The following is a 20,347-nucleotide window of genomic DNA, read 5'->3' as shown; positions in this document are numbered from 1 at the left end:
CCTTTTCATTTAGTATTTGCTTTACAGGTCACAAAAAAAAGGTCAATTCGGATCGCTAACGCTGTTAGCATAAATGAATGGGATTTAACATAGAGAAAATTAGCATCACGGCTAACGGAGAAATATTTTCGGTTCATTATGAGACTGTGGTGGTACATAAACCTAGATAGCTTGAGTGGAAGTCTGCTGGAGTAGTCTACAGTCATACAGTAACAAGCATTTACACCTCTATTACACTTAAATACCATAGAGCAGTGGTTCTTAACTTTGTTGGAGGTGCCGAACCCCACCTGTTTCAAATGTGCATTCACCGAACCCTTCTTTAGTGAAAAATATTATTTATATTTAAAAAAAATTCAAGACAAAGTTGTATGTTTTTTTTTACTGGTGCACAATATGAACCGTGCATGAACATCACCTTGTTCCAAGAACAAAACCAACACAGTGCATGAACTCACAACAAATTACTGTCAGGTTCAAACACCGAACTATCTATTACACAAGACAAGAAGAAGGAGACAAGACTCTGCAGCATTGCGTGGACATCGGGGGCGGTACCACTGGATTGGCAGAACGGGGTGGTGGTTCCTCTCTTTAAGAAGGGGAACCGGAGGGTGTGTTCTAACTATCGTGGGATCACACTCCTCAGCCTTCCCGGTAAGGTCTATTCAGGTGTACTGGAGAGGAGGCTACACCGGATAGTCGAACCTCGGATTCAGGAGGAACAGTGTGGTTTTCGTCCTGGTCGTGGAACTGTGGACCAGCTCTATACTCTCAGCAGGGTCCTTGAGGGTGCATGGGAGTTTGCCCAACCAGTCTACATGTGTTTTGTGGTCTTGGAGAAGGCATTCGACCGTGTCCCTCGGGAAGTCCTGTGGGGAGTGCTCAGAGAGTATGGGGTATCGGACTGTCTGATTGTGGCAGTCCGCTCACTGTATGCTCAGTGTCAGAGCTTGGTCCGCATTGCCGTTAGTAAGTCGGACACGTTTCCAGTGAGGGTTGGACTCCGCCAAGGCTGCCCTTTGTCACCCATTCTGTTCATAACTTTTATGGACAGAATTTCTAGGCGCAGTCAAGGCGTTGAGGGGATCTGGTTTGGTGGCTGCAGGATTAGGTCTCTGCTTTTTGCAGATGATGTGGTCCTGATGGCTTCATCTGGCCAGGATCTTCAGCTCTCACTGGATCGGTTCGCAGCTGAGTGTGAAGCGACTGGGATGAGAATCAGCACCTCCAAGTCCGAGTCCATGGTTCTCGCCCGGAAATTGTGGAGTGCCATCTCCGGGTTGGGGAGGAGATCTTGCCCCAAGTGGAGGAGTTCAAGTACCTCGGAGTCTTGTTCACGAGTGAGGGAAGAGTGGATCGTGAGATCGACAGGCAGATCGGTGCGGCGTCTTCAGTAATGCGGACGCTGTATCGATCCGTTGTGGTGAAGAAGGAGCTGAGCCGGAAGGCAAAGCTCTCAATTTACCGGTCGATCTACGTTCCCATTCTCACCTATGGTCATGAGCTTTGGGTTATGACCGAAAGGACAAGATCACAGTTACAAGCGGCCGAAATGAGTTTCCTCCGCCGGGTGGCGGGGCTCTCCCTTAGAGATAGGGTGAGATGCTCTGCCATCCGGGAGGAGCTCAAAGTAAAGCCGCTGCTCCTCCACATCGAGAGGAGCCAGATGAGGTGGTTCGGGCATCTGGTCAGAATGCCACCCGAACGCCTCCCTAGGGAGGTGTTTAGGGCACGTCCGACCGGTAGGAGGCCACGGGGAAGACCCAGGACACGTTGGGAAGACTACGTCTCCCGGCTGGCCTGGGAACGCCTCGGGGTCCCACAGGAAGAGCTGGACGAAGTGGCTGGGGAGAGGGAAGTCTGGGCTTCCCTGCTTAGGCTGCTGCCCCCGCGACCCGACCTCGGATAAGCGGAAGAAGATGGATGGATGGATGGATGGAAGAAGAAGGAATCAAGCAGAGACAGAGTTGAATTTTACTCATGAGGAGAGACGTATTGGGCTGTACACTCGGATACAGTTTCCCCCTACGCTCTAAGGTACAGCCCCACGTGCTCCTCTATTTATTCGGGAAGTCCCTAGTTAACATCACTAAGGCTGCTTCTGAAGGGAGGGGTAATGCAAGCAGCCCCAGTAGACACAATACATGATTATTCAGAATTCGCCCTGTCTCTGTTTTGTCTGCGTTGAGGTACTCGATGTCCGTCCTTGGCAGTCAGCAGGCAGGGTCTGGAAACAAACTGCTGACACGAGACAACTCGCAAAGCAAGATTACAAGTTGTGCCTTTGCACAGATAGAAAAGTACAACTTCAGCACTATAATAACTATAGCAACGGCCTTTAAGCATGAGAGTTGTGTGATAACTTATACATAATTATTCTTTTTTTACACACCTGCAACTCAGATGGAAAATTAAAGGGAACATTGTTTGGGGGTATCCATAATACGCCGATAGGGAGAAGTTTTTATTTACCTTCGCCGAACCCCTGAGACCGAATCACCAAACCCCTAGAGTTCGATCGAACCCAGCTTAAGAACCACTGCCATAGTTCAAATATGTTTACCCCAGTAATATGATCAAAACTTACCTGACTGGATGAAGTCCTTGGGCTCAAATACTAGTGTGGTCTGTAGTGTGTAGCATGCTGGGAATGATCTGTGCATGTGATGGAAGAATGGACTACACATGAGATTGAGGAATGCACAGTGCAGGGTTGAACTTCTACTGAATTTGCATGAAATCAGGTTGTTTTAGCTAATAATCATGCTGCAAGATCTAGCATGTTGCATTCAATGGTTATTCCCTTTATTTTTCCATCAATTCCCATGGAAAGTTTCCAACTTTGAATTTTCCCGGAATTTTGCAAGCCTAACGGCTACCATAGAATGAGGCAATATACAGTATGTATATAAGCACCGCATAATGACTTTTATTTGATGACTATCTGAGTTGAAAATAAATATGAGAGCCCCCCACGTGCCCCAGCAGGCGTGGGATTGTGTTTCAGTGCGTGTCATATCTCCACAATCGCACATTGTCTATTAATCTAAATTAATTTCGTACGCACCGCCCCCTCCTCCGCACTTTCTACGCTCACACGCTTTGGCAGATTATCCAGATAAACGGCTCCCACTCCCAGGCGGAAAATTGAACGTTTGGATTTGCAGAGTAAAAGCATTATGTTCTGATGATAAAAAAAAAAAAAAAAAAAGAATGAAAGAAAAGAAAACAGAGGTGAGAGAAAAAGAGAAAGGAAAATCAGATAATTGAAGTGCTAAATGAAGTGATGGGAAATGAGGGATATGCATTCATTATCACTTCAGGAACAGACTGAAAGCAGCCTGACCTCCCGGTTTGTTTTGTGTAGTTTATTTATTATTATTATTATGATTATTATTAACTTCCCCTGTTTGTTCTTGTCTTGTTGTGTTGTGGGGGGGGGGTCTGCTGGGAGAGAGGATTAGGGTGTCTGTCTCCACACCTTTCTGTCCCTGGTGGGACACCGTACTGTCACTCAGCCTCTTGCCTGCTTCTATAGGCCACAGATAAGGAGACCAGGCGTGAGTGACGGCCTCGAAGGGAGCCGGATCTTAAGGAGCCGTTCAAAAACTGTCTCGTTATTGTGTGAGTGATCAAGCATTCACACATATAAGATTCTACTCCAAAATGTCATCAATTTACTTTTATTATTATTATTATAGTGTGAGTGTCCAAGCATTTACACAATAAGATTCTACAACAAAAAGTCATATATATTATTATTATTATTATTATTATTATTGTGAGTGTCCAAGCATTCACACATAAGATTTTACACCAAAAAGTCATCTATTTATTATTATTATTATTATTATTATTATTATTATTATTATGAGTGTCCAAGCATTCACACATAAGATTCTACTCCAAAAAGTCATATTATCATTATTATTAATATTATTATTATTGTGTGAGTGTCCTAGCATTCACACATATAAGATTCTACTCCAAAAAGTCATATTCTTATTATTAATATTATTATTATTGTGTGAGTGTCCAAGCATTCACACATAAGATTCTACACTAAAAAGTCATCTATTTATTATTATTATTATTATTGTGTGAGTGTCCAAGCATTCACACATAAGATTCTACTCCAAAAAGTCATATTATTATTATTAATATTATTATTATGTGAGTGTCCAAGCATTTACACATAAGATTCTACTCCAAAATGTCATCTATTTATTATTATTATTGTGTGAGTGTCCTAGCATTCACACAAATAAGATTCTACTCCAAAAAGTCATATTTAAAAAAAAAAATATTATAATTGTGTGACTGTTCAAGCATTTACGCATATAAGATTCTACACCAAAAAGTCATATTTGTATTATTATTGTGAGTGTCCAGCATTCACACATAAGATTCTACTCCAAGAAGTTATCTATTGATGATTATTATTTAGAATTATTATTTGTGAGTGTCCAAGCATTCACACAATACGATTCTACTCCAAAAAGTAATTTTTTTTATTTTTTTATTAAATATTATTATTGTGTGACTGTTCAAGCATATACACATAAAAGATTCTACACCAAAAACGTATCTATTTATTATTATTATTTTTAGAATTATTTTGAGTGTCCAAGCATTCATACAATACGATTCTACTCCAAAAAGTCATTTTTTTTTAAAATTAAATATTGTTATTGTGTGACTGTTCAAGCATTTACACATATAAGATTCTACACCAAAAAGTCCTATTTTTATCATTGAGTGAGTGTCCAGCATTCACACAATAAGATTCTACACCAAAAAGTAATCTATTTATTATTATTATGAGTGTCCAAGCATTCACACATATAAGATTCTACTCCAAAAAGTCATATTTATAATATTATTATTATTGTGTGAGTGTCCAAGCATTCACACAATAAGATTCTACACCAAAAAGTAATCTATTTATTATTATTATGAGTGTCCAAGCATTCACACATATAAGATTCTACTCCAAAAAGTCATATTTTTATTATTATTATTGTGTGAGTGTCCTAGCATTCACACATATAAGATTCTACTCCAAAAAGTCATATTTAAAAAAAATATATAATTGTGTGACTGTTCAAGCATTTACACATACAAGATTCTACACCAAAAAGTCACATTTTATTATTGTGAGTGTCCAGCATTCACACATAAGATTCTACTCCAAGAAGTCATATTTGTAATATTATTATTATTGTGAGTGTCCAGGCATTCGCACAATAAGATTCTACACCAAAAAGTTATCTATTTATTATTATTATTATTATTAGAATTATTATTTTGTGAGTGTCCAAGCATTCACACAATACGATTCTACTCCAAAAAGTAATATTTTTTTTATTTTTATTAAATATTATTATTGTGTGACTGTTCAAGCATTTACACATATAAGATTATACACCAAAAAGTTATCTATTTATTATCATTATTATTATTATTATTATTAGAATTATTATTTGTGAGTGTCCAAGCATTCACACAATACGATTCTACTCCAAAAAGTATTTTTTTTATTTTTTATTAAATATTATTATTGTGTGACTGTTCAAGCATTTACACATATAAGATTCTACACCAAAAGTCCTATTTTTATTATTATTGTGTGTGTGTCCAGCATTCACACTTATAAGATTCTAATCCAAAAAGTCACATTTGTATTATTATTGTGAGTGTCCAGCATCCACACATAAGATTCTACTCCAAGAAGTTATCTATTGATGATTATTATTATTAGAATTATTATTTGTGAGTGTCCAAGCATTCACACAATACGATTCTACTCCAAAAATCACCAAAATGATTCCCGGGCGCAGCCACCGCTGCTGCCCACTGCTCCCCTCACCTCCCAGGGGGTGATCAAGGGTGATGGGTCAAATGCAGAGAATAATTTCGCCACACCTAGTGTGTGTGAGACAATCATTGGTACTTTAACTTTAACTTTAACTTTTATAATATTATTATTATTATTGTGTGAGTGTCCAAGCATTCACACAATAATATTCTACACCAAAAAGTAATCTATTTATTATTATTATGAGTGTCCAAGCATTCACACATATAAGATTCTACACCAAAAGTCCTATTTTTATTATTATTGTGTGTGTGTCCAGCATTCACACTTATAAGATTCTAATCCAAAAAGTCATATTTATAATATTATTATTATTATTGTGTGAGTGTCCAAGCATTCACACAATAATATTCTACACCAAAAAGTCATCTATTTATTATTATTATGAGTGTCCAAGCATTCACACATATAAGATTCTACTTCAAAAAGTCATATTTTTATTATTATTATTATTGTGTGAGTGTCCAAGCATTCACACAATAAGATTCTACACCAAAAAGTAATCTATTTATTATGAGTGTCCAAGCATTCACACATATAAGATTCTACTCCAAAAAGTCATAATTTTATTATTGTGTGAGTGTCCAAACATTCACACATAAGCTTCTCCTCCAAAAAGTCATATTATTGTTATTATTATTATTATTGTGTGAGTGTCCAAGCATTCACTCAATAAAATTATATTCCAAAAAGTCATATTTGTATTATTATTATTATTGTGTGAGTGTCCAAGCATTCACACATATAAGATTCTCCTCCAAAAAGTTATATTTTAATTTTTATTATTATTATTATTGTGAGTGTCTAAGCATTCACACATATAAGATTCTACTCCAAAAATTCATATTTGTATTAGTATTATTGTGTGAGAGTCCAAGCATTCACACATATAAGATTCTACACCAAAAAGTTGTATTTGTATTATTATTATTATTATTATTATTATTATTGTGAGTCTCCAAGCATTCCCACATAAGATTATACTCCAAAAAGTCATATTTGTATCATTATTATTATTGTGTGTGTCCAAGCATTCACACAATAAGATTATACACCAAAAAGTCATTTATTTATTATTATTATTATTATTGTGTTAGTGTCCAAGCATTAACACAATTAGATTCTACACCAAAAAGTAATCTATTTATTATTATTATCATTATTATTGTGTGTGTCCAAGCATTCACACAATATTCTACACGAAAAAGTCATTTATTTATTATTATTATTATTATTAGAATTACTATTGTGTAAGTGTCTAAGCAATAAGATTCTACAACAAAAAGTCATCTTATTATTATTATTATCATTATTATTATTGTGTGGGTGTCCAAGCATTCACACAATAAGATTTTACACCAGAAAATCATCTATTTATTGTTATTATCATTATTATTATTATTGTGTGGGTGTCCAAGCATTCACACAATAAGGTTCTACACCAGAAAATCATCTTTTTATTATTATTATCATTACTATTATTATTACTATTGTGTGAGTGTCCAAGCAATAAGATTCCACAACAAAGTCATGTATTTATGATTATTATTATTATTATTATTATTGTGTGGGTGTCCAAGCATTCACACAATACGATTCTACACCAGAAAATCATCTATTTATTATTATTATCATTATTATTATTATTGTGTGGGTGTCCAAGCATTCACACAATAAGATTCTACACCAGAAAATCATCTATTATTAGTATCATTATTATTATTATTACAATTGTGTGAGTGTCCAAGCAATAAGATTCTACAACAAAAAGTCATCTATTTATTATTATTATTATTATTATTATTGTGTGGGTCTCCAAGCATTCACACAATACTATTCAACACCAGAAAATCATCTATTTATTATTATTGTGCCACAAAAGCTTGGCGCGCTCCACGGCCTTCGGAACCGTTCAAGTATCAAAATGCCGGATTTTCCAGAATTCCTGGTTTTCCGGGACATTTTGCCGACTCTTGGCATTCTCTGGATGAGCTTCAAGAGGTAGTCACCTGAAACGGTTTTCACTTCACAGGTGTGCTTGAAGCTCATGGAGAGAATGCCAAGTGTGTGCAAAGCAGTAATCAGAGCAAAGGGTGGCTATTTTGAAGAAACTATAATATTTCACCTTTTTTTGTTGAGTACATAACTCAACATGTGTTCATTCATAGTTTCTACAATGTAAATAGTCATGAAAATAAAGACTGCATTGAATCAGATCAGATTGAGTGTGACACCTGTGCTCGCAGACAACAACTGAAAAGGAACTTTCTTGCGTGATTTGTTTACAGCAACATCAGTGGCCGCCACGCAGGTCCCTGCTGTGACCAGCGACTCTGCCGGCTCGTCGTACTCCATCAGCGGCATTCTGGGTATCAGCTCGGCCGCTGACGTTGGCAAGAGGAAGCGGGATGAAGGTGAGTGTGTGTGTGTGTGTGTGTGTGTGTGTGTGTGTGTGTGTGTGTGTGTGTGTGTGTGTGTGTTGTGTATTCCTACCCTTCTTGAGACACCAAGAAGGAAAAGTATCTTCCATATGAGGAGGTGTGAACAAGTGATGACATAAATCAGAAAACCATTGCATCTAATAGAGAATGTCTCATTTGCACCCCTGCTGGTGACATCTATCAAAATGAGGGTGGTCCCAAAAAGGAGGGATTTTTCTAATTGACTGTGTCGCTTTTAAAAGTGCTCCCCCTCTGGTCAACATATGAAATAAGTGTGTGTAAAACGTTTAAGTGCTCCCCCTCTGGTCAACATATGAAATAACAAGTGTGTGTAAATAGTTTAAGTGCTCCCCCTCTGGTCAACATATGAAATAACAAGTGTGTGTAAACATTTGAAGTGCTCCCCCTCTGGTCAACATATGAAATAAGTGTGTGTAAAAAGTTTAAGTGCTCCCCCTCTGGTCAACATATGAAATAACAAGTGTGTGTAAACATTTGAAGTGCTCCCCCTCTGGTCAACATATGAAATAACAAGTGTGTGTAAACATTTGAAGTGCTCCCCCTCTGGTCAACATATGAAATAACAAGTGTGTGTAAGAAATTGAAATGCATCCCCTTTGGCCAAAATTAACACAAAAAATAAATAAATATGAATTTAGAGACATACTGTAATAACTTGAAGTAAATAATGACGATTAAAAACCAATCACAAACAAAAAAATTAAAAAAATTAAAAATCAACTAAGTCTTTTTCCCATAATGTGTCGACTTTTTTCTTTTAAAATTGGGAACAATTTCTCATTCTTTTTGTTTCTGTAATATTGCAATATTTTCTCGTGAAATTATTACTTTTTTATGTAAAAGTATTACTTTTTTATGTAAAAGTATTACTTTTTTATGTAAAAGTATGCAAAATGGTGACATTTGTCATACAAAATTCTGACTTTTATCACAATATTGCCAATTTTTGTTGTTGTTCTTGTGAAGACATTGACAGTTTTTGAGTTAAAATTATGACTTCTGTCATCATTTTGCCAAGTAAAATTTTGAATATTATAATATTGCCAAAATGTTAGTTTTCTTATCAAATTGTAAATTTTGTTGGGTAAAATTACAATTTTCTTCATAAAGTTGCCAACATTCTAAGCTTTTCTTTACTCTCATTGAGTAAAATTCCAACTTTTATCATAATATTGCACAAATGTTCAGTTTTTCTTGTAAAATGTTGAGTAAAATGACGACTTTTATTATAATACTGCCAAAATTCTAAGTTTTTCCTGTGAAATTGTGACCTTTTTCTTGCGAAATTCCAACTCATTTTTCACAACAAGCTTTTTTTATATTTGCATAGTATGTAAATATTATTAATATTGTCAATACACATCTTCATATATCTAGAAAGGCTGGTCCTAAAGAGGGAGGCATTTTTCTCAGGTCTCAGGAAGGAAACAAATACGTGTGTGTGTGTGTGTGTGTGTGTGTGTGTGTGTGTGTGTGTGTGTGTGTGTGTGTGTGTGTGTGTGTGTGTGTGTGTGTGTGTGTGTGTGTGTGTGTGTGTGTGTGTGTGTGTGTGTGTGTGTGTGTGTGTGTGTGTGTGTGTGTGTGTGTGTGTGTGTGTGTGTGTGTGTGTGTGTGTGTGTGTGTGTGTGTGTGTGTGTGTGTGTGTGTGTGTGTGTGTGTGTGTGTGTGTGTGTGTGTGTACACATGTACTTCCACATGTACACAATAGCCTGAGGAGCCCCCTCGTTTCCAGCGTGCGCGACACCAAAACATCTTCATTCACAAACCCTGCTGGGGATGCGCCTGAGAGGAAGTTTGTTCATGCGCTATTGATCGTAACCCTCCATCAATATGGTGTGTCAGTGCTGGTGTACAGTAGCTACTGTATTTATTTGCAGGCCTTTCAGTGGCTTTAAAAAGCCATCACGCAGACAGACTCCTGTGCTAAATTAGACAGGACCAGATGTTGGAACTTGGGGCTCACACACACTCACGCACACTCACACTCACACACATGATATACTAGTTACTATGGTCATCTAATTAGTTGCTATGGTCATCTAATTCGTTGCTATGGTCATCTAATTCTTTGTTATGGTCTTTTAATTAGTTGCTATGGTCATCTAATTAGTTACTATGATCATCTAATTAGTTACTATGGTCATCTAATTACTTACTATGGTCATCTAATTGCTTACTATGGTCATCTAATTAGTTGTTATGGTAATCTAATTAGTTTCTATGGTGGTCTAATTAGTTGCTATGGTCATTTAATTACTTACTATGGTCATCTAATTACTTACTATGGTCATCTAATTACTTACTATGGTAATATAATTAGTTACTATGGTAATGTAATTAGTTACTATGGTCATCTAATTAGTTGCTATGGTCATCTAATTAGTTGCTATGGTCATCTAATTAGTTGCTATGGTCATCTAATTAGTTACTATGGTCATATAATTCGTTGCTATGGTCATCTAATTTGTTGCTATGGTCTAATTCTTTGTTATGGTCTTTTAATTACTTGCTATGGTCATCTAATTACTTACTATGGTCATCTAATGAGTTGCTATGGTCTTCTAATTAGTTGCTATGGTCATCTAATTAGTTACTATGGTCATCTAATTAGTTGCTATGGTCATGTAATTTGTTACTATGGTCATCTAATTAGTAGCTATGGTCATCTAATGAGTTACTATGGTAATATAATTAGTTACTATGGTAATATAATTAGTTGCTATGGTCATCTAATTAGTTGCTATGGTCATCTAATTAGTTGCTATGGTCATCGAATTATTTGTTATGGTCTATTAATTACTTGCTATGGTCATCTAATTAGTTGCAATGGTCATCTAATTAGTTGCTATGGTCATCTAATTAGTTACTATGGTCATCTAAATAGTTGCCATGGTCATCTAATTAGTTGCTATGGTCATCTAATTCTTTGTTATGGTCTTTTAATTACTTGCTATGGTCATGTAATTCGTTACTATGGTAATCTAATTAGTTGCTATGGTCATCTAATTACTTACTATGGTCATCTAATTAGTTGCTATGGTCATCTAATTCGTTGCTATGGTCATCTAATTAGTTGCTATGGTCATCTAATTAGTTGCTATGGTCATCTAATGAGTTACTATGGTAATATAATTAGTTACTATGGTAATATAATTAGTTGCTATGGTCATCTAATTAGTTGCTATGGTCATCTAATTCTTTGTTATGGTCATCTAATGAGTTACTATGGTAATATAATTAGTTACTATGGTAATATAATTAGTTGCTATGGTCATCTAATGAGTTATTATGGTAATATAATTAGTTACTATGGTCATCTAATTAGTTGCTATGGTCATCTAATTAGTTGCTATGGTCATCTAATTAGTTGCTATGGTCATGTAATACGTTACTATGGTCATCTAATTAGTTGCTATGGTCATCTAATTAGTTGCTATGGTCATCTAATTCGTTGCTATGGTCATCTAATTAGTTGCTATGGTCATCTAATTCATTGCTATGGTCATCTAATTAGTTGCTATGGTCATCTAAGTAGTAAGTACAATGATTTGCAAATCCTTTTCAACCCATATTCAATTGAATGCGTTACAAAGACAACATATTTGATGTTCAGACTCATAAACTTTATTTTTTTTTTGCAAATAATAATTAACTTAGAATTTCATGGCTGCAACACGTGCCAAAGTAGTTGGGAAAGGGCATGTTCACCACTGTGTTACATGGCCTTTCCTTTTAACAACACTCAGTAAACGTTTGGGAACTGAGGAGACACATTTTTGAAGCTTCTCAGGTAGAATTCTTAGATGGCAACATATGTTGCTCCAAAACCTGTATGTACCTTTCAGCATTAATGGCGCCTTCACAGATGTGTAAGTTACCCATGTCTTGGCCACTAATACACCCCCATACCATCACACATGCTGGCTTTTACACTTTGCGCCTAGAACAATCCGGATGGTTCTTTTCCTCTTTGGTCCGTAGGACACGACGTCCACAGTTTCCAAAAACAATTTGAAATGTGGACTCGTCAGACCACAGAACACTTTTCCACTTTGTATCAGTCCATCTTAGATGAGCTCAGGCCCAGCGAAGCCGACGGGGTTTCTGGGTGTTGTTGATAAACGGTTTTCGCCTTGCATAGGAGAGTTTTAACTTGCACTTACAGATGTAGCGACCAACTGTAGTTACTGACAGTGGGTTTCTGAAGTGTTCCTGAGCCCATGTGGTGATATCCTTTACACACTGATGTCGCTTGCTGATGCAGTACACCCTGAGGGATCGAAGGTCACGGGCTTAGCTGCTTACGTGCAGTGATTTCTCCAGATTCTCTGAACCCTTTGATGATATTACGGACCGTAGATGGTGAAATCCCTAAATTCCTTGCAATAGCTGCTTGAGAAAGGTTTTTCTTAAACTGTTCAACAATTTGCTCACGCATTTGTTGACAAAGTGGTGACCCTCGCCCCATCCTTGTTTGTGAATGACTGAGCATTTCATGGAATCTACTTTTATACCCAATCATGGCACCCACCTGTTCCCAATTAGCCTGCACACCTGTGGGATGTTCCAAATAAGTGTTTGATGAGCATTCCTCAACTTTATCAGTATTTATTGCCACCTTTCCCAACTTCTTTGTCACGTGTTGCTGGCATCAAATTCTAAAGTTAATGATTATTTGCAAATGTTTATGAGTTTGAACATCAAATATGTTGTCTTTGTAGCATATTCAACTGAATATGGGTTGAAAAGGATTTACAAATCATTGTATTCCGTTTATATTTACATCTAACACAATTTCCTAACTCATATGGAAACGGGGGTTGTATGTACATGCATATATATGTGTGTGTGTGTGTGTGGGTGGGTGTATATATGTATGTATGTATGTATATATATGTATGTGTATAAATCTGGCCCCCCAGAGTCAAAATAATTGCCCAGGCCTGAGTCAGTAAGTAAGGGGGCAGGCAAGTTTTTTGATTGAGTCTTTTATTAGTAGATTGCACAGTACAGTACATATTGCCAGAGGTGGGTAGAGTAGCCAGAAATTGTACTCAAGTAAGAGTACTGTTACTTTAGAGATTTATTACTCAAGTAAAAGTAAGGAGTAGTCACCCAAATATTTACTTGAGTAAAAAGTATGTTGTGAAAAAACTACTCAAGTACTGAGTAACTGATGAGTAACATACACACACTGTCATATATATATATATATATATATATATATATATATATATATATACATACACACATATATATATATATATATATATATATATATATATACACACATTTATATATATACAGTATATAATTTATATTTATTTTGCCGTTTTTGTTTACATGTTAAAGGTGTTTTAATGAATATACATGCATGTTTAACACATATAGATTCCTTTCTTTCATGAAGACAAGAATATAAGTTGGTGTATTACCTGATTCTGATGACTTGCATTAATTGTAATCAGACAGTAGTGATGATAGCGTCCACGTTTTCAAATGGAGGAGAAAAAAAGTTCCTCCTTTCTGTCTAATACCACATGAAAGTGGTTGGTTTTTGGCATCTTATTTGTCCAGCTTCCATATTCGTTATTATACACTTTACAAGAAATACATTGGCGGCAAACTCCGTAGCTTGCTAGCTTGTTTGCGCTGCTTTCGGAGACTCTTGTTTTGAAAGTGCAGGCGCGATGGAGCGGCACTTTTATTGTGAAGACAGGAACTGTGCAGTCAGTCTTTAGGCTTTTGACGGGATGTACGGTTGAAATAAAAAAGGGTCTTTTTTCCTTCACACTTTTGATTGATTGATTGAAACTTTTATTAGTAGATTGCACAGTACAGTACATATTCCGTACAATTGACCACTAAATGGTAACACCCCAATAAGTTTTTCAACTTGTTTAAGTCAGGTCATGTGACCGCCTGGCTCTGTTTGATTGGTCCAACATCACCAGTGACTGCATCTGATTGGTGGAACGGAGTGAACGTCACCAGTGACTGTATTTGTTGAAACGCAGGCACTATGACAAACCAAAACAAACAAAGCGTGCATTAACAGATCGATAAAAATTAGTAGCGAGTAGCGAGCTGAATGTAGATAAAAGTAGCGGAGTAAAAGTATCGGAGTAAAAGTAGCGGAGTAAAAGTAGCGTTTCTTCTCTATAAATATACTCAAGTAAAAGTATGTTGCATTAAAACTACTCTTAGAAGTACAATTTATCCCAAAAGTTACTCAAGTAGATGTAACGGAGTAAATGTAGCGCGTTACTACCCACCTCTGCATATTGCGTACAATTGACCACTCAATGGTAACACCCCAATAAGTTTTTCAACTTGTTTAAGTCGGGGTCTACGTTAATCAATTCAGGTCTACGGAAGCTGATGGGGGCAAAAAGCATGGCGGAGCAAAAACATTCACTTTAGATTTTTCAAACTCGAATTTGGAGATTTAAAAAAAAAAATCCAAATAAGTCATTTTTGATTTAATCTTCCATATTTTGATTTCCCACTTTAGTGTGCGTGTCATGCAGCTGCCATCAAGCTATCCTCATTATGAGAGCGGAGCGTATCAGCGCTGCTCTCACATTAGCCGACAAGTCCAGATATCGGTGGTGAAAAACGAGCCATAATGGAAATCTTTTCAATGTTTCTTTCTTTCCATTATGTGTGCCTTTACCACTTCGCCAAAGACTTCAGCGGGAGCTCTGTAATCCAATTAGCGGCAATATTGTTGCACCTTGTTCTGCACGTGTGTGACATGGCCGCCTGTTGGCTTAAAGGGGAACTGCACTTTTATTTATTTTTTAATTGCCTATCGTGCACAATCTTGAGAGACAAGAACACAAAATGTTGTTTTTTTTGCATTCTAACTTGTAAAAATCGGCTCGTTCTTGGTGGCTAGCAATGCAGATAATGATAGCAAACAATTCTACAACTAAATCCCTGTGAAGTATTATTTCATGTTTTGTTTGTACACAGCTAGCATATGCTAACAAGCATAATAGATATCATGGACAGTTATGCGTTTGTTCCAGTTGTCCCAGGACAATTTTTTTCCCGGTTTATTTGGGTGTTCACTCTATTTATGTCGAAATAGCCCGTCTCCAAATTCCACATTTTGCAGCTTTTAGTCACTTTCACCTCACTCTCTGGGCTTCCGTCTGCTCCAACGTCTCACTCTTCTTTCGTGCTGGCTTCTAGAAGCAGTAATTCATCCTCCGTATACTCAGCTTCAAAAAGATAAGGTTGTGAATCCTCATTTGTCCAAAAATAGTCGTCTTCGTTGATTGCTACCAAGTCTGTCAGAACACATTCACGTTTGTTTATGGAAGTAGGAACACATTTCGTTGACGGAAGTCGGAAGTAAACTGCTATGGTAACAGAAATAAATGCACAGAGGAATTAGATCCGTCAATGATTAAAATGACCTAAATATTGTACATATTACATATTGTTATGACGGTGTCTGTTACTACATTATATATATATATATATATATATATATATATACTTGCAGTGTGTATATTGTAAGGCTGAAACGACGCGTCGACGTAGTCGACGTCATCGGTTACGTAAATACGTCGACGCCGTTTTTGTGCGTCGGCGCGTCGCATATTTACGTCACACTACTGTCATGGCGGAGCGCAAAGCAGACGATGCGAGCGAGGGGAAAAAAGCACGCCAAAAGTCGTCAAAAGTGTCGGAGTATTTCAATAAACGGCCTAATAATGTTGTTGTATGCACACTGTGTCGAGCGGAAATGGCCTATCATAGCAGCACAACGGCTATGAACGAACATTTGAAAAGAAAACCCCCGACAGCGTTCTTGCCATCACCATCAAGTCAATCGTCCGCGTGCGTATACGTTGTCATTATTACACAAAAACATGACTGTGTCATTTGTATCTGCGTTGTAAATTCATAAACTAAAGCACCGTTTGCTCTGAGAGGCGCGTTTGGCGTGCCTGTTCAGTGTTTACAAAGACGCGCTCCTCTTTAACGCTGTGGAGAGGCGGCGGCGGCGAGCGAGCGGCGAGGCGGGGCGCGCCGGGAGCGACGCCGCAAGAGACGGGACGACGAGCGAGCGAGGAAGAGGAGCTGAAAAGCGAGGAAAAAAAGAGAAAAGAGTTGGAAGAGAAAAGACTTTGTGTAAAATTAAAAGATTGTAAACCTGGCAAAGCCGTCTGGCGTTCAGTCTGTCGGTCCTGAAAGAACCCCACGGCACAAGACGTGTCACAAACGCTAACGTTAATTAGTTGTGCAAATACCTTTTACAACATTAACAGTTACATATACTATGTACAAACCAACAATTAACTTTCACTTTAATCATACTATCATTGTTGTGTTATTAAGCAAAATAAGCAATACTTTTACTTTTGTTGAAATGTTTACACTGTACACTTTTTTGTATTGGATGTTTAGCTTTATTTTTGCACATTTTAGCAAATAAGCAATACTTTTACTTTTGTTGAAATGTTTACACTTGTTACAGAATATTTCCGTTTTGCACTTTTTTGTATTGGATGTTTATCTTTATTTTTGCACATTTTAAAGCAAAATAAGCAATACTTTTACTTTTTAAATGCTTATACTATTCCAGAATATTAAGATTTGCACTGGATGTTTACTTTTATATTTGCACATTAAAAAGCAAATAAGCTACTTTTAATTTTGTTAAATGTTAAAAGTTTTAAATGTTTCCATTGTTACAGAATATTTTGTCATGTTGTTGTCAATGTTGACTGAGTGGCCATACTTTTTTTTTTGTAAATAAAAGCCATGCCTTTTGAAAAAACTGGCCTACATTTATTTTTTCCTCTTCATTTTAAATAAAAAAAATATTCGGTAAAAGGAAAAATAATCTATAGATTAACCGATTAATCGAAAAAAATAATCTATAGATTAATCGATAGAAAAATAATCGTTAGCTGCAGCCCTAGTATATTGTACATATTACATATTGTTATGAAGGTGCCTGTTACTACATTATATATATACTTGCAGTGTGTATATTGTACATATTACATATTGTTATGAAGGTGTCTGTTACTACATTATATATATACTTGCAGTGTGTATATTGTACATATTACATATTGTTATGAAGGTGTCTGTTACTACATTATATATATGTACTTGCAGTGTGTATATTGTACATATTACATATTGTTATGAAGGTGTCGGTTACTACATTATATATATATATATATATATATATACTTGCAGTGTGTATATTGTACATATTACATATTGTTATGAAGGTGTCTGTTACTACACTATATATATATATATATATATATATATATATATATATTATATATACACACACGTGCAGTGTGTATATTGTACATATTACATATTGTTATGGTGTCTGTTGCTACATTATATATATACTTGCAGTGTGTGTATATTGTACATATTACATATTGTTATGAAGGTGTCTGTTACTACATTATATACATACTTGCAGTGTGTATATACAATACATTACATATTGTTATGAAGGTGTCTGTTACTGCATCATATATATATACTTGCAGTGTGTATATTGTGCATATTACATATTGTTATGAAGGTGTCTGTTACTACATTATATACATACTTGCAGTGTGTATATACAATATATTACATATTGTTATGAAGGTGTCTGTCACTGCATCATATATATACTTGCAGTTTGCATTTACAACATTATATATATATTTGTAGTGTGTATATTGTACATATTACATATTGTAAATACTACATATTGTTATGAAGGTGTCTGTTACTACATTATATATATATATATATATATATATATATACTTGCAGTGTGTATATTGTACATATTACATATTGTTATGAAGGTGTCTGTTACTACATTATATATATATATACTTGCAGTGTATATATTGTACATATTACATATTGTTATGGTGTCTGTTAATACATTATATATATACTTGCAGTGTGTATATTGTACATATTACATATTGTTATGAAGGTGTCTGTTACTACATTATATATATACTTGCAGTGTGTATATTGTACATATTACATATTGTTATGAAGGTTTCTGTTACTACATTATACATATACTTGCAGTGTGTATATTGTACATATTACATATTGTTATGAAGGTTTCTGTTACTACATTATATACATTCTTGCAGTGTGTATATACAATACATTACATATTGTTATGAAGGTGTCTGTTACTACATTATATATATACTTGCAGTGTGTATATTGTGCATATAACATATTGTTATGAAGGTGTCTGGTACTACATTATATATTTACTTGCAGTGTGTATATTGTACATATTACATATTGTTATGAAGGTTTCTGTTACTACATTATATACATACTTGCAGTGTGTATATACAATACATTACATATTGTTATGAAGGTGTCTGTTACTACATTATATATATACTTGCAGTGTGTATATTGTGCATATTACATATTGTTATGAAGGTGTCTGCTACTACATTATATATTTACTTGCAGTGTGTATATTGTACATATTACATATTGTTATGAAGGTGTCTGTTACTACATTATATATATACTTGCAGTGTGTATATTGTACATATTACATATTGTTATGAAGGTGTCTGTTACTACATTATATATATATATATATATACTTGCAGTGTGTATATTGTACATATTACATATTGTTATGAAGGTGTCTGTTACTACACTATATATATATATATATATATATTATATATACACACACGTGCAGTGTGTATATTGTACATATTACATATTGTTATGGTGTCTGTTGCTACATTATATATATACTTGCAGTGTGTGTATATTGTACATATTACATATTGTTATGAAGGTGTCTGTTACTACATTATATACATACTTGCAGTGTGTATATACAATACATTACATATTGTTATGAAGGTGTCTGTTACTGCATCATATATATATACTTGCAGTGTGTATATTGTGCATATTACATATTGTTATGAAGGTGTCTGTTACTACATTATATACATACTTGCAGTGTGTATATACAATATATTACATATTGTTATGAAGGTGTCTGTCACTGCATCATATATATACTTGCAGTTTGCATTTACAACATTATATATATATTTGTAGTGTGTATATTGTACATATTACATATTGTAAATACTACATATTGTTATGAAGGTGTCTGTTACTACATTATATATATATATATATATATATATATATATATATATATATATATATATATATATATATATATACTTGCAGTGTGTATATTGTACATATTACATATTGTTATGAAGGTGTCTGTTACTACATTATATATATATACTTGCAGTGTATATATTGTACATATTACATATTGTTATGGTGTCTGTTAATACATTATATATATACTTGCAGTGTGTATATTGTACATATTACATATTGTTATGAAGGTGTCTGTTACTACATTATATATATACTTGCAGTGTGTATATTGTACATATTACATATTGTTATGAAGGTTTCTGTTACTACATTATACATATACTTGCAGTGTGTATATTGTACATATTACATATTGTTATGAAGGTTTCTGTTACTACATTATATACATTCTTGCAGTGTGTATATACAATACATTACATATTGTTATGAAGGTGTCTGTTACTACATTATATATATACTTGCAGTGTGTATATTGTGCATATAACATATTGTTATGAAGGTGTCTGGTACTACATTATATATTTACTTGCAGTGTGTATATTGTACATATTACATATTGTTATGAAGGTTTCTGTTACTACATTATATACATACTTGCAGTGTGTATATACAATACATTACATATTGTTATGAAGGTGTCTGTTACTACATTATATATATACTTGCAGTGTGTATATTGTGCATATTACATATTGTTATGAAGGTGTCTGCTACTACATTATATATTTACTTGCAGTGTGTATATTGTACATATTACATATTGTTATGAAGGTGTCTGTTACTACATTATATATATACTTGCAGTGTGTATA

General features: G+C 35.0%; 1 protein-coding gene across 3 annotated transcripts in view; it reads left to right on the top strand.

The window, feature by feature from the left end:
* The window catches only part of pax5 (paired box 5), a 232,053-nt gene that overhangs the window by 77,670 nt on the left and 134,036 nt on the right, over positions 1-20,347 (top strand). For all 3 annotated transcript variants that reach the window (XM_061977033.1, XM_061977032.1, XM_061977034.1), the window contains one exon: positions 8,170-8,295. In XM_061977033.1, coding sequence (XP_061833017.1) covers positions 8,170-8,295 — 126 coding nt within the window. The remainder of the gene's footprint in view (positions 1-8,169; positions 8,296-20,347) is intronic.

This window comes from Nerophis lumbriciformis, linkage group LG16 (genome assembly GCF_033978685.3).
Source record: "Nerophis lumbriciformis linkage group LG16, RoL_Nlum_v2.1, whole genome shotgun sequence".
NCBI classification, from domain to species: Eukaryota; Metazoa; Chordata; class Actinopteri; order Syngnathiformes; family Syngnathidae; genus Nerophis; species Nerophis lumbriciformis.
The sequence above is the reverse complement of the archived record's forward strand: the minus strand, read 5'-3'. Positions and strand labels throughout refer to the sequence as shown.